The following is a 13,400-nucleotide window of genomic DNA, read 5'->3' as shown; positions in this document are numbered from 1 at the left end:
AGAGGGGTGGCTATGGCGTCATAAGCTCGTAAAAAGGTGAGAGGGAGATCTCGGAGAAGAAGAGAGGGAGATTGAGAGGCTATGGTGTGATATAAACTGCTTGATTTTGTTGAGAGGGTGTATGAGAAACTTGAAAAAGGACGTGAAAAGCATGAAGAGAAGTGGGTGTGTGTATGTGTGGTGTTGTTGTTGATGATGTTATGGCGTCACAGAAATTTGTACTTAGTGTTGTTTTGTTGTGAGCAAGTGCAATCTGTAGATCCTTTGATATCATCGTGACGAAATTGGCCGGCCTTCACGTCGCGTTCATCGCCCCCGTTCCTATGCCCTTCCTTGGCCCCCCCCCCAACCTCTCCATTTGGCATATTATACTCCTCCCTTTTCAACCTCCACGTGGCACGCTTCCCTCCTTTCTCGCCCCTTCTCAATAAGCAAGGGTTGTTGCTCGTTTTGTATCCGTCACCGTGAGAAGGTCATGATTCTACATCTACGTCTACTTCCTTTCATTCGAAGTAGGGCCACTAGTGATTTTGCCACCTTGCTTATTTTCAAATTCTCCTTTTTTCACACCTAAGGGGCAACCATGTCTCTCTCTCTCTCTCTCTCACACACACACACGCACACGCTCGTGCGCATACATACTTGTTTGTGTTTATGGATGTGTGTATGAGTGTGTGTTGTGTGTGTGTGTGTGTGTGCATGTGTGCGCGCAAGCACACACATACATGTATATGTATGCATGCATGCATGTGTGTGCATGTGTGTGTATATGTGTGTGTGTAACCCCAAGACACCAATTTTGAGCACTCTCTCAAAGCTACAACCTCCTTCCACCACGATTTTTGACACTACAAAGAACAACATTGTTCTCCTATTAGCAAGGACATTAGCTCTTTTTACTTACTTGAATGAGACCACCCTCCTAGAGAATTGGTTGCTTCAACCACCACTCTTAGTCTAAGTATCCTACTGTACAAGCTCATTGACGAGCCAAAACATATATTATAAGTTTACTGACATAGAGTGCAATGACATCCTGCTATTCCAAAGTGGCCAAGGCCTTAATCACATCAATACATGTATGAAGTCAAAATCCTAGCATGCGTGGGTCTTGGTATCCTCTTTTTAAGCTCATCGTTAATGAGCCAAAATATATATTTCATAGAGTGCAACTACATCCCACTACTCCAAAATGGCTAAGGCCTTAATCACATCAACACGTGTATGAAATCAAATGTGAGCTATCAAAAGCATGGCATGGGAGAAGGTAAGATATCAAGAAGTGATCCAAAACTCCCTAGATGGTCCACATAGATCGTCTCTAGTATTAGATTTGGTATTTATATTACCATGCCTAGGTTTATGGTGATTAAAAGTTATGGGCCTACAAAGTCTAGTAATTTTTTAGAGATTCAAAGAAAACATGCCATTCACTCAACCAAAATTTTCATTAATCTCAATTTGCCATTTGGCACATATTCACCCCTAATATCTTCTATTCAACTCAACCACCTCACAAAATTATTCTAACTGCATCAATCTCCACACTTGGGAATTCAATCCTCTATACCAACTTTGCACACATATGGAAAGTGAACACCCCTAAGTATCCGATAAAGGTCTACCACATAGAAAAAGTTTCAAAAGGATCAAATAAGCACCTTATAGTCTTTAGTATAATGCATGTGAATCCTTGAGGGATTCCCTCGTTCTCTAAACTTTTCATTTGCTTCTCCAATGTGATTGTCTCTTGCATGAACACCTCGATGGTTTATCCCCCTGCTTCCCCATTATTACATGTCCTATTTACTCTCCACGTTACCTTTTTCATTGTGCAGCACATTTATGACAAGTAGACCATTCATCCATTATGTTATAAGAGTCATTTAAAAGAGCTCAATTGTACACTCAATTGTACACTTCTAAGTTTTATTTCTTGATTGCATCAAAGAGTCAAAGATGTAGGATATTGTGCAAGAAACAAAGCAAGGCCCATACATGAGAAATATGTCATCATGTCAAACCATTCATGTATAATGCAAAGTCCACAATTAAGGGTTATCATGATCTCTTGGAGGGGAGAGTAATAAGCTCTAAGTTTACTATAGATGAAAATATTGTTTTTGTGTGTGTGTGTGTGTGTGTGTGTAACTCACACCCCAAGCCTTTGATTCTTGGATCAATACCACTCTTCTATAGTATTGGTTTTTGCAACCATCACTCCTGCTGGCAAGGACATGGTCACATAACTAATTATTTTCCCTACTTGAATGATACCACCCTCCTAGAGCATCGTTTCCTTTAACCACCACTCTAATGCAGGTATCCTACTTTACAAGCTCATCATTAATGAGCCGAAATATATATTGGAAGTTTACTACATAGAGTGCAAATACAATACGTTGCTCTAAAATGGCTAAGGCCTTAATCACATCAATACATGTATGAAGTCAAATCCTAGCATGCCTAGGTCTCAATAACCTACATTACACCATTAATGAGCTAAAATATATATTGGTCGATTACTTCATAAAGTGCAACTACATCCCACTACTCCAAAATGGCCAAGGCCTTAATGACATTAGTACATGTGTCAAGTCAAATACTAGCATGTGTCAGCTATTAAAGGCATGGTGTGACACAAGATTCAACTTCCATAAGATATTAAGACATGTATCAAACAACTCCTTAGATAGTCCACATAGATCATCTCTTGCATTTGATTTGATATTTCACATTACCATGTCTAGGTTTTGTGATTAAAAGTTATGGATGTGAGATCTCAATTTGCCATTTGGCACATATTCACTCCTAATATCTTCCATGCAACTCAACGACCTCACCAAAGTTTTCTAAATACAATAATCTCAACACTTGGGGATTCACTCTATACCAATTTTAACACAAATGGAAAGGGATTTTACATCTAAGTAGAAAATTTTGGATTCGTGATTCGAAAAATGCAAGATAATCGCTCAAATCATTCGAATGAAGAAAAAAATCGGGTAAAAAAGCGATGACACACCATGCTTTTTACATAAATCGATAGGTCACTGTTTGCCAGTTTCTCTTATCCCACGCTTGGTTCCTTAGCCGAGCATAAGAGATCAAACAAGGAAAAGAAAGAAGAAAGGGCCTTCAAGGTTGTGAAAGCAATCTAGAAGGTCTGAAATAAGATGGATTTTGTTTGTAGGAGCTTTAGTATCTCTATTTGAGTTCCTGAGATCTCTTGTGAGATTTGTGGTTTTGGTCTTTGTGTCTTCGTTTGTGGGAGTTCTAGGTTCTCTTTGTTGAGTTTCTTCGATCTCTTGTGAGAAAAGTGCTTTTGGTGTTTTTGTGTCTATGAAATTTATTTGTGGGAGTTCTAGGATCTCCTTGTTGAGTTCCTCAGATCTCTTGTGAGAAATGTGCTTGTTTTTGTGTCTATGAAATTTATTTGTCGGAGTTCTAGGATCTCCTTGTTGAGTTCCTTAGATCTCTTGTGATAAAAATGCTCTTATTTTGTGTTTATATTCTCACAGTTTCTTTGAATGAATATTTAATATTCTTTCAATAGAACGTGAAAGAATACAAAGAGTTTTAAAGGTGTATGAATTTAAAGTTTTAAAGGTTATTAGGACACTTGTCTCTTCTTTTGAATGAATATTTGATATTATTTCAATAGAATGTGAATGAATGATATTCAATTTGAGTATATTCTTTGAATAAAAATGAATCCATGTCTCTCTATTTTTACTACTAATTCTTACACTTTCTTTTGAATGAATATGTAATATTCTTTCAATAGAGTGTGAATGAATGATTTTTAATTTGAGTATATTTCTTTCAATAGAAATGAATCCATGTCTCTCAATTTTTATTACTCATTCTTACACTTTCTTTTGAATGAATATGTAATATTCTTTCAATAAAATGTGAATGAATGATTTTCAGTTTGAGTATATTTGTTCAATAGAAATGAATCCGTGTCTTTCAATTTTCATTACTCATTCTTACACTTTCTTCTGAATGAATATTTAATATTCTTTTAATAGAATGTGAATGAACAATTTACAATTTGAGTGTTTTTTCATTAGAAATGAATCCATGTCTCCCAATTTTCATTACTCATCCTTACACTTTCTTCTAATGAATATTTAATATTCTTTCAATAGAATGTGAATGAATGTTTCAACTATTGCACCTACTTGGTGGAAGAATATGGTGGAGAGACATTGGAGTTGCAACATGTTGCAACTCGTGTGCTCTCTATTGCTGCATCATCAGGTGCATGTGAGCAAAATTGGAGTGCATACAATTTTATTCATTCCAAGAGATGCAATCGTTTAAAGCCATCAAGAGCTACAAATTTAGTATTTTGCTTTGGTAATCTATGATTGTTGAAAGGGTTTAATGTTGTAGCGGCTAGGGCAGCAAGCGAAGCCACTGTAATGAGAATTGCTTGACAACGATTGACTACAGAATTAGTTATCAAGGGTGCATTTAGCAAAGAAGAAGACAAGCTTGAGCTACTCAGTGACAACAGTGAAGTCGAAGAGATAGATGATATTGTACTTATGTTAAATGCAATATAGAGTGTTGTATGTTACACATGAGGGGATGGATAGGAGAATATGATAGGTGATGGAAGAGTCATATGCCCATATCCATCTCATCTCATTTTGTACTTGGAAGCGGTGGATGAAGCTCTAACTATGTGGGATGGTATGTTGTATGTGAGGGGATGGATGGGAGAATATGTCAAGCGATGGAAGAGCACATATGCTCGTCTCATTTTGTACTTGAAAGCTAGAACCTTGTGGGCTACAAGTAATGTTGTTGTGTTGTACATGGAAGCGGTGGATGAAGCTCTAAATATATAGGATGGTATGTTGTATGTGAGGGGATGGATGGGACTTGGGAGAATATGTCAAGCGATGGAAGAGCGCATATGCTCGTATCCATCTCATCTCATTTTGTACTTGAAAGCTACAACCTTGTTTGTTGTGTTGTTATTATTTAGATTATGGATGATTTGGTATACATAATAGCTAGATCCAACCTTGTGACTTGCAAATACTTTCAAGGCAACATTGAGAGAAAGGAAAGAACAATCACATATGTGCAATCGAAGTTTATATTTTCAAGTCACAAGGGTTGATCTAGGTATCATGCGCACTAATTCACATCGATATATTCAACATTTCTACATTAACTTTGAATATAAAATTTAAAATTTTGGCAAGATCTATAGAAATAAGCACCAAAGAAGACTTGTGCAATCAAGTGCAATCTAGTGTTAATATTTAATGTTTGTTAGAATGATAATAATGTGGAGGTTTTATCTATTTGAACATGAAGACGTTTGATATTGCACGAAATGTAATGCAATGTACTATTGTCACCAATATATCCAAGATAGTACAAATTGAATTCATACCTTAACTGGACCAATGTCTGGCTTTATATCCAATGTATATTTAGCTAACTTAAGCCTACGGTAGGCCCATCACCAGCACTATGTCTACCCCTCATCAAGTCATATAGTAGGGACATATGTCTTCATGCTTCTATCTTCAACAAGGACATGGAAGGACACTACATACATAGGTAAAGATAAGCAACAAGTAGATTCTTAGCAAGAAGAATCAAATGATTCAAATCACAAAAAATTAAAGAATGACATTTCTATGTGGACTTTTTAGGTGACATTTTCTATGTAGACTTTATTAATATGGATCTATATGGTGGCATATGAGATAAAAAGATGTGTACATGGAGTGCTCATGTGTGTTGTGCAGTTGTTTCTTTGCTATGTATGTGTGTATTAAACTATATACATATGTACGTGTGTATCTTATATTACACACACACACACACGCACACGCACGCGCACACACACATCTGCTCAATCTACTCATCCTCCTTGGCCTGAATGATTTTCCTTACTTTTGGAAGAAGTTGACTCACCCTCGTGTGATCTTCTTGGCTCACAATTCATGTTTGAGCTTTCTCGTTTATCTCTGGCTCAGCTTGCAACTTGTATATATATATATATATATATATATATATACGTGTGTGTGTGTGTGTGTGTGTGTGTATTCTATATAGAACATACACATGAGGACATTGATCAAGTTTTTAGCACTCTTAAGAGAACTAAAGAGAAGGGATCTAGAGTCTAGATGAATCGGGGGCTAAAAACAAAGTACACAATGTTGGAACAAATGTATGACTGCAAGAGATTCATTGAACTATTCCTAAGAAAGGGTGGGAATGCCATGAAAGGTCATAGCCATCCACATTAGATTTCACTTTTTTTAAAAGATGAAAATCTGATAATGTAGTGACTATATTATTCTTGTTACAGGACAACCACCCAACATATTCATCTTCTCTTGTGACTTCAATTTCAAATCAAGAAATGGGCTCTACATTATACAAGAATCCACTAATAAATCTTAGGCTAAACTAGACGAATTGTGCTCTTTTCTCGCTATACAAAGAGAAAATTTATATAAATAAGATCGACCATTTAAATGTTGCCACATACCAAGTACATAAAAAGAGCCAAAGCAGGCTTTTGTTTCTTCCAAACCATAGTGCAATGTCTATTGAAAATAATATGCAAACCATAAATGAATTGTCATATTGTATTCATAAGTAGAATTATTCTCATAAAATGTGTGCCAAGCAACTAGTCAACGACCTGTCATGCCTAACCTCAATAATCCTACTCAATTGACCTTATTGCCCTCAACCAACAGGTCCACTAGTCAACAGAGATACAAGAAAGTCAAAAAAGGTAAAAACAGGTCTATAGCAAACTGTGGCAGACAATTGGAGTAGAGATGGATACAATTGCACGGTACAGTAGTAGGTACAGATTTATTTGCTGTATTGTAGGTATGATTGACTCACATAAGCATCTTCACAAATAGGTTGGCCCAACCTGTACTAAGTCGGCCGGGATTTGATTTGATCGACCAAATCTAGGGGCATTCATTGCCCTATATAAGCATCATTTGACATGGGATCTTCTCATTCAAAGGGCCTCACAACAACTGAATGTGTAGTAGAGCAAAAGCAAGGCCAGGAATTAACAGTCTAGTACCTTAGCATTGGTGGCATCTAGAGTAGCAAGGAGGTTAAGTTCAGCATCACTGGTGCCTCAATATTGGCTGCAGTTCCAGCATAGGAGTCCAAGAATTGTGAAGGCGCACGTAGCCTACTGGTCTTCATCAGGAAGAGAAGCAACCTGCAGGCCTTCATCACAGAGAGGAGCAACAAGGAGTACATAAAAAGGCATCACTACAGCTAGCCCACTAAAGCTCTTAATAAGCATGCAGGCTACAGGTCTTCATTAAGAAGAATACCTAGAAAGGCATCACTACAACCAGTCCACTAAAGCTCTTGATGAGCTTGCAGATTGGTAGAAGCTTGAAGGTGTCAAGAAGGGTAGAAGATAACTTTATGAGTTGCCAAGTGTTCACCATTACATTGAACACCAGATGGTGACACACTAAGCGCACTTCTGTGTCAGGTTTTGTCCTTCTTTAGAGCAATTTACATTGTGTGTTTTGTTGTTCTACTTAACCCTGCATTGTTTAGCATCTATGTCTGTGTCTACTTCTTTATACATGCACAATGAAAGGGAATGAGATATTATTAACACTGTTTGATCCTTGGGTAATATCCTCCCTCCGCAAGAGTGTTGGCTACGCTAAGCAACCTCCATCACGATGTTCTACCATGGTACCAAAGCCCTGAGGAAGGCTCACATGTGCTTGGAGCTTGGTCAAGTAAGGGACCGCAATTGTTTGTATTAGTTGCATTCGTATTGCTAGGTCTAATCTAGGATCACATGTGCCATTTCCAAACTATGGAGAGGTGGGCAAATTGGACAGGGATAGTTACCCAATCCGCAATGTGAAGCTATGGAGTCACATGGTGGTATAGGAAGTTATCTAAGGTGATGACAACAGGTAACCTGAAACCCCTAGAGACAGTGAATGCGACAAGAAATGTAACAATACACACAGATCTAGAGGAGATGGATGGGTGGGAGGACAAGGATGCAAAGGCTCTATCAATGATAATTGGAATGACTACATACGTGGTGATTGTGCACATTCAGTTGACAGATACCTCAAGAATCAATTGTTCATCATGAGTATAGAGGAGAGATATGACATGCATGACTATCTCACAAGATGAGGTGGTTAGAGATCAATGAGGAGCAGTTGGTCATAAAGTGGACTCAATTATTTGGTTGCCTATGGGCATGTTCAATATATTTCCAAAGAGCTTTAGAACCTTTCTAATTCGCATTGTTAGACAATTCAAAGCCACTCACTTTTGAGGAATTGGGAGCTATGTTCGTACAAAAGAAGACCAAGGCAAAGATCTACGATGGAGATAACTGCAATGACAAAGCCTTTGTTGTGCAAGGCAAGTGCAAGGGCTCAAGAAAGGGCGAGGTCAACAAGAAGAAACACAACAAATTTTATGACGAGACGAGGGCACTTTTTGGGGTGGAGGGGGGGGGAGGGAGAAATCTTCTATTGAGACCAACCTAGACATCATGTGAGGGACTACAAGACAAAAAAGGCTATGATATGCATGACTACCTCACAAGATGAGATGGTTAGAGATCAATGAGGAGCAATTCTTCATAAAGTGGACTCAATTATTTGGTTGCCTATGCACGTGTTCAATACGTTTCCAAAGAGCTTTAGAACCTTTCTAATTGGCATTGTTAGACAATTCAAAGCCACTCACTTTTGAGGAATTGGGAGCTATGTTCATACAAAAGAAAACCAAGGCAAAGATCTACGATGGAGATAACTGCAATGGCAAAGCCTTTGTTGTGCAAGGCAAGTGCGAGGGCTCAACAAAGGGCAAGCCCAACAAGAAGAAACGCAACAATCTGATGACGAGACGAGGGCACTTTTTGGGGTGGAGGGGGGGGGGGGGCAAGAAATCTTCTATTGACACCAACCTAGACATCATGTAAGGGACTAGAAAACAAAAAAGGCTGATCAAAGCAAGAGTTAGCGCCGAACCAATGGCAAGTGGGTTAACAAGATCAAGGTTAGGGGAGTCAAGACACCGAAGGTGGCAATATGAAGTTATGCATAGAGGTTGTGGGTGCCTCCGAGAGGTACCCGACGTGTTTTCAAAGCAAGAAGCAAAGAAGTGGATCCATATTCTTTGTACATACATTAAAACTTTAGTAGCTTGTAATGGGCGTAGTGCTTGCCTTGTTTTTCTCAATTGCAGAGAGCATGGAGAGTGAAAGCCTTCATGGCAAGCAAAGGGGGAGTCTTGTTGCAAATGCCACCAATCCCAATTAGTTGACTAGGCTCTATTGTAGAATTTGGGAGCAAAAGAAGATAGACATGTTAAAGCCTTTATGGTGGAGATGAGAACACCAACAAATCAAGAAAGTATGTTGTTGCCAATGGATTACTTAGGTTGGTGCTCATTTGAAGGTTATGGTATAGTACTTCAAGACAGATACTTGGTGATGGGGGTCTATAGGACCACAAGCATTGTAAAAGTCATTCAGTTCGGGATGGCGCTCGAGCAAAGATGGGTTGAATCAAAACATTGGAGGCACGGTGCTTCGCAAGAACCAAGGCTCAAGCTGTCCTTTGGATTCTAGGGGGGCCACAACTGCATGAACCTGAGGTTGTACTAGGATTGCTGAAAACGCTGGCCTGTTCCTTTTCAAGGAGGGTGGTACCACAAACATTTGGTGCTACCTAGATTGTCACTGGTGCCTCAAGATGGCTACAGTTCTAACAACAGGGAGGTCCAAAGATCTAGAGAGTGAGGGAGCCCTCAGTTTGCAAGTCTTCTTTAGTAAAAGGAGCAGCAAGAAGTGCCTAAAAAGGCATCACTATAGCCAGCCCACTTGAATCTCTTGGTGAGCACTCAAGTTGAAGAAAATTTGAAGGTGCCAAGAGGAAGAGTAGACAGCTTTATGAGTTGCCTGGGGTTCACATATAGGCAATACATCAATTGCTATATGGTGACACACTAAGCACGCTTTTGTATGACGTTTGTCCATAAAGCAATCTACATTACATGTACGATCGACATGTGAGTCATCCTGTCATTTGATTTGAGGCTTATTGCCTACTAACTCAACTGTTCAAAATTTAACCATGGAAAAGAGATGGAGACAAACACGCACACATGCACCCAAACACCCACACATGCACTTCAAGCACAAACAGAAAGATGAATGATGATGATAGCCTTTTTAGCGTTTGTAGCACAAGAGCAGAAGAGAGACGGGCACACACACGCACGCACACGCGCACACACACAGAGAAGGGGGGAAGAGTGGTTGGAACATTGGCACAATGTATGTCAGTGAGCTTCATCTGAACGAATTGATTATACAGCTTAGTTTTTCAGATCTGTGCCAACATTCTTATCTGCTTCTTTGGAGACTGATTTTCATCCTCAATGCCTGCACAAAAAGGCATGCTCAATGTCATTATACACTCTATGGCCAACATTGCATTGCTTCCTGCACATATAAATGTACTGCACGCATACAATGGGCAGCACTGCAAAAGATCCTCAAGCCCATCTAGCCCCAGGCCATGGATGTTCAGAACCTTCATTGCAGAGCAAAGGTGGTGCCTGATGAGTTGACCCTGTAGTCAACAACACGATAAGTAAATCAAAACTATACCCTCTGGACTGAAAACTGCTCAAGAGCGTGTAATTCTAGCACAAGATCATGTAGGTCTTTCAAACTGTTTCTCAGAAAGTGGCTGACCAAAATTGGCGTTTTAGTAGTACAACGTGGCCAAAATCAGCTGATCTATTTAAAAGGTTGAAAAGCGCAAAAGGTTGAGGCAAACACCACGCGATTGCTCAGAAAATGGCTGAACAATTTGTTACTTACTGCTGCTGCTTTCCTGTAACATTTGAGAACGGCTTCTGTTCCAACCAAGAAGATTTTTCTGTGCCCGAGCTTCCCACTGTGCATCAAAATGTGCTGCTTCCTCTGCAAAAAATGGAAACAACGTTAGCATCAAAGACGGAACAAATTTTGCCATTGTGCATCAAAATATAATGCTTCCCCTGCGCAAAATGGAAACAACGTTAGCATAAAAGAATGTGTCCCATCGACATTGTTTCATGCAACATACCTGGAGTCAAATTCTGAAGGGTATCCAAAGTTGCCTCTGGGCCACTGGCGTTTCTTTTTTTGGTGATTGCATGGACCTAGCCAATACCAAACGCATTTGTGATAAGAGTTTCGAAGCTCTGCACATAGCTCTAACAAACGAGAGCAGAATCTGACCTTATCACGAAGTCCTCTCGCTGTACTCCTGATCTCCTTTCCAGATGAATCTCTCGCAAAATGTTGCTCCTCAATCACCTGCAAAATCAATGCCATCTCTTTTCAATAGGACAACAAGTACAAGACCTCAAAACGCAAGGCCTAACGAAATTCCTGTCGATAATGGGAGCTGGACTGTTACCCCATCAGATCCTACTCTTCGTGATGAGGATGAAGAAAAGTAAGATCCTCTTGCCCCACCATACGTCGTCGAGGCGCTTTGAAAGCTAAAACTTTGATAACCACAATTCGATTGATAGCCGCTGTTTGATGGCCTCTGGAAGAACTGTCCCTGCTCTAGTTGGCTTCTCGTTTGGCGTGTTGTGCCCGCTATGCAAAGAGCGAATTTCAGCCCTCAAGTTCTCACTCCCAAATCGACAAGCTAATGGGGAATTGTTCTGAACCTGTACCTGCCGTAACATCGTCCTCAGGACGCTCAACAATGGGCTGCTGTCTGTCTCTAGGGTTATTTTCAGGCGATTCTTCATGATCATCTGGGAGTTCTTCGATCACAGGGCCCCTTCGGGATCCCTGAAAGCAAAACGCAACGTTTTCAATCCAAGCGCCTAAAACACAATACGCTCCCAATTCAAAATCTACACACACATCCAGGACGTAAGCTAAGAAAAATCAAGCTTGATTCCCCCTACAAATTCCTGTAGAAACTCATCAAAACGCCGAACTGGTGTCCATCTTCACGTCGCAGGTATACATGAAGACATAATTCGATCACAAACGCCGAATTTGGACGCAGCAACTTACGCCTTGAGGCGGATGGAAAGGTCTCTGATCCAAAAAGCCCCCGTCAGGGCGACCCAAGCAGCCACGGTTCCCCAGAAGGCCACCCATTCCCATGAATCCGCCGGGACCGAAGAGACCACCAGTGGATCCAAACATGCTCCCGAGGGGACGAACGAAGAAAGGATCGTCGAAAGGGTTGCGAGAGAAGAAATCATCGAAGAAGCCGGAGCTACCGGGAATGCCGAGCCCTGCGAAGGGGTTAGGGAAATCAGAGAACTCCGGGGGGAAGCCAGGGGGGCGAGGGTGGCGGCCATCATCGCCATGGCCATCAGCTGGGTACATGGTGGAAGAAGAAGCACAAGAGGAGGTTGGCAAACCAGCTTGTTCAGCTCCAAAACGGCTGTTTCCCGAAGAGAGAGAAAGAGCAAACAGCAAAAAGGCAACCTACGAGCCCTTGCCGTAACTAGGCGCTCCTGAATCCAAGCATCTATAGGCCTCTCTTCCCTCTATTGCAAGGCTGCCAGTTGCTGCTGGCAAATACCAATCTCAAGAGTTGGCGAATACCAATCTCCCGTCTAAAGATATCTTGTCTCCTGTTACTAGTGACCGAGTGATAAAAGTCATCAAAATGCATCGAGCAGTTAAGGAATGCATATGTTGGTGAGAAGAGTAAAATCTGTGTGTGAGAGAGTCCACTTTTAAAACAAATTGAATACATTCGAGGCCTGCCTTGGCAAACTGAAAGCTGAGAGGGAGAGAGAGAGAGAGAAGAAGAAGAAGAAGAAAGAAGAAGAAGAGAGAGAGAGAGAGAAAGGGGGAGAAAATGATGGCCAAATTTTTGAAATAACTAAAATTGGATTTTCGCTTCTTAGAGAAATGACCAAGCCAAAAAAGTGTGTGTGTGTGTGTGAGAGAGAGAGAGAGAGAGAGAGAGAGGGAGAGCATGCACGTGTGAGTGTGGGTGTGTTTATTGAGGCCGGGTTCAACCCTGCATGACCCCTTGGCAACCCTTTTGTGCCTAGAAAGGTTGTACCATGTAAGGCCAGTCCTTACATTCATGCAAAATGCCCGCCAACCAATGTCTGGCCAACAGCTGCATTCATTTCGTATATGAATTTGGTCAAAATGTTGTGCTCACCAATCTTCTTTGTCAAGAAAAGGGTGTATGGCCAGTCGTTGCATCCATGCAAAATGCCTGCCAATCAATGTCTTGCCAATCGTTGCATTATGGTTTGGCCAAAATGTTGTGCTCGCCAATTTTTGCCCCCTTCCCTGTGATTGGCCCTACACAGAGCGCTGGGGGGTGAGTGAG

At 40.6% G+C, this 13,400-nt stretch overlaps 1 protein-coding gene across 1 annotated transcript; it reads right to left on the bottom strand.

Moving 5' to 3' along the window:
* Nucleotides 1-10,351: 10,351 nt before the first annotated feature.
* LOC147892129 (uncharacterized) lies at nucleotides 10,352-12,528 on the bottom strand. The gene is made up of 8 exons (XM_087388763.1): nucleotides 12,110-12,528; nucleotides 11,758-11,878; nucleotides 11,490-11,677; nucleotides 11,309-11,386; nucleotides 11,154-11,229; nucleotides 10,907-11,008; nucleotides 10,614-10,652; nucleotides 10,352-10,462 (listed from the first exon to the last, which is right to left on the bottom strand). The coding sequence occupies exons 1-8, from the start codon at nucleotides 12,428-12,430 to the stop codon at nucleotides 10,404-10,406; spliced, it is 984 nt and encodes a 327-aa protein (XP_087244889.1). The 5' UTR covers nucleotides 12,431-12,528; the 3' UTR covers nucleotides 10,352-10,403.
* Between the last annotated feature and the right edge of the window lie 872 nt (nucleotides 12,529-13,400).

The sequence above is a fragment of the Dipteris shenzhenensis genome, chromosome 17 (genome assembly GCF_047967505.1).
Source record: "Dipteris shenzhenensis isolate YYH24624 ecotype China chromosome 17, Dip_SZ_1.0, whole genome shotgun sequence".
NCBI classification, from domain to species: Eukaryota; Viridiplantae; Streptophyta; class Polypodiopsida; order Gleicheniales; family Dipteridaceae; genus Dipteris; species Dipteris shenzhenensis.
The sequence above is the reverse complement of the archived record's forward strand: the minus strand, read 5'-3'. Positions and strand labels throughout refer to the sequence as shown.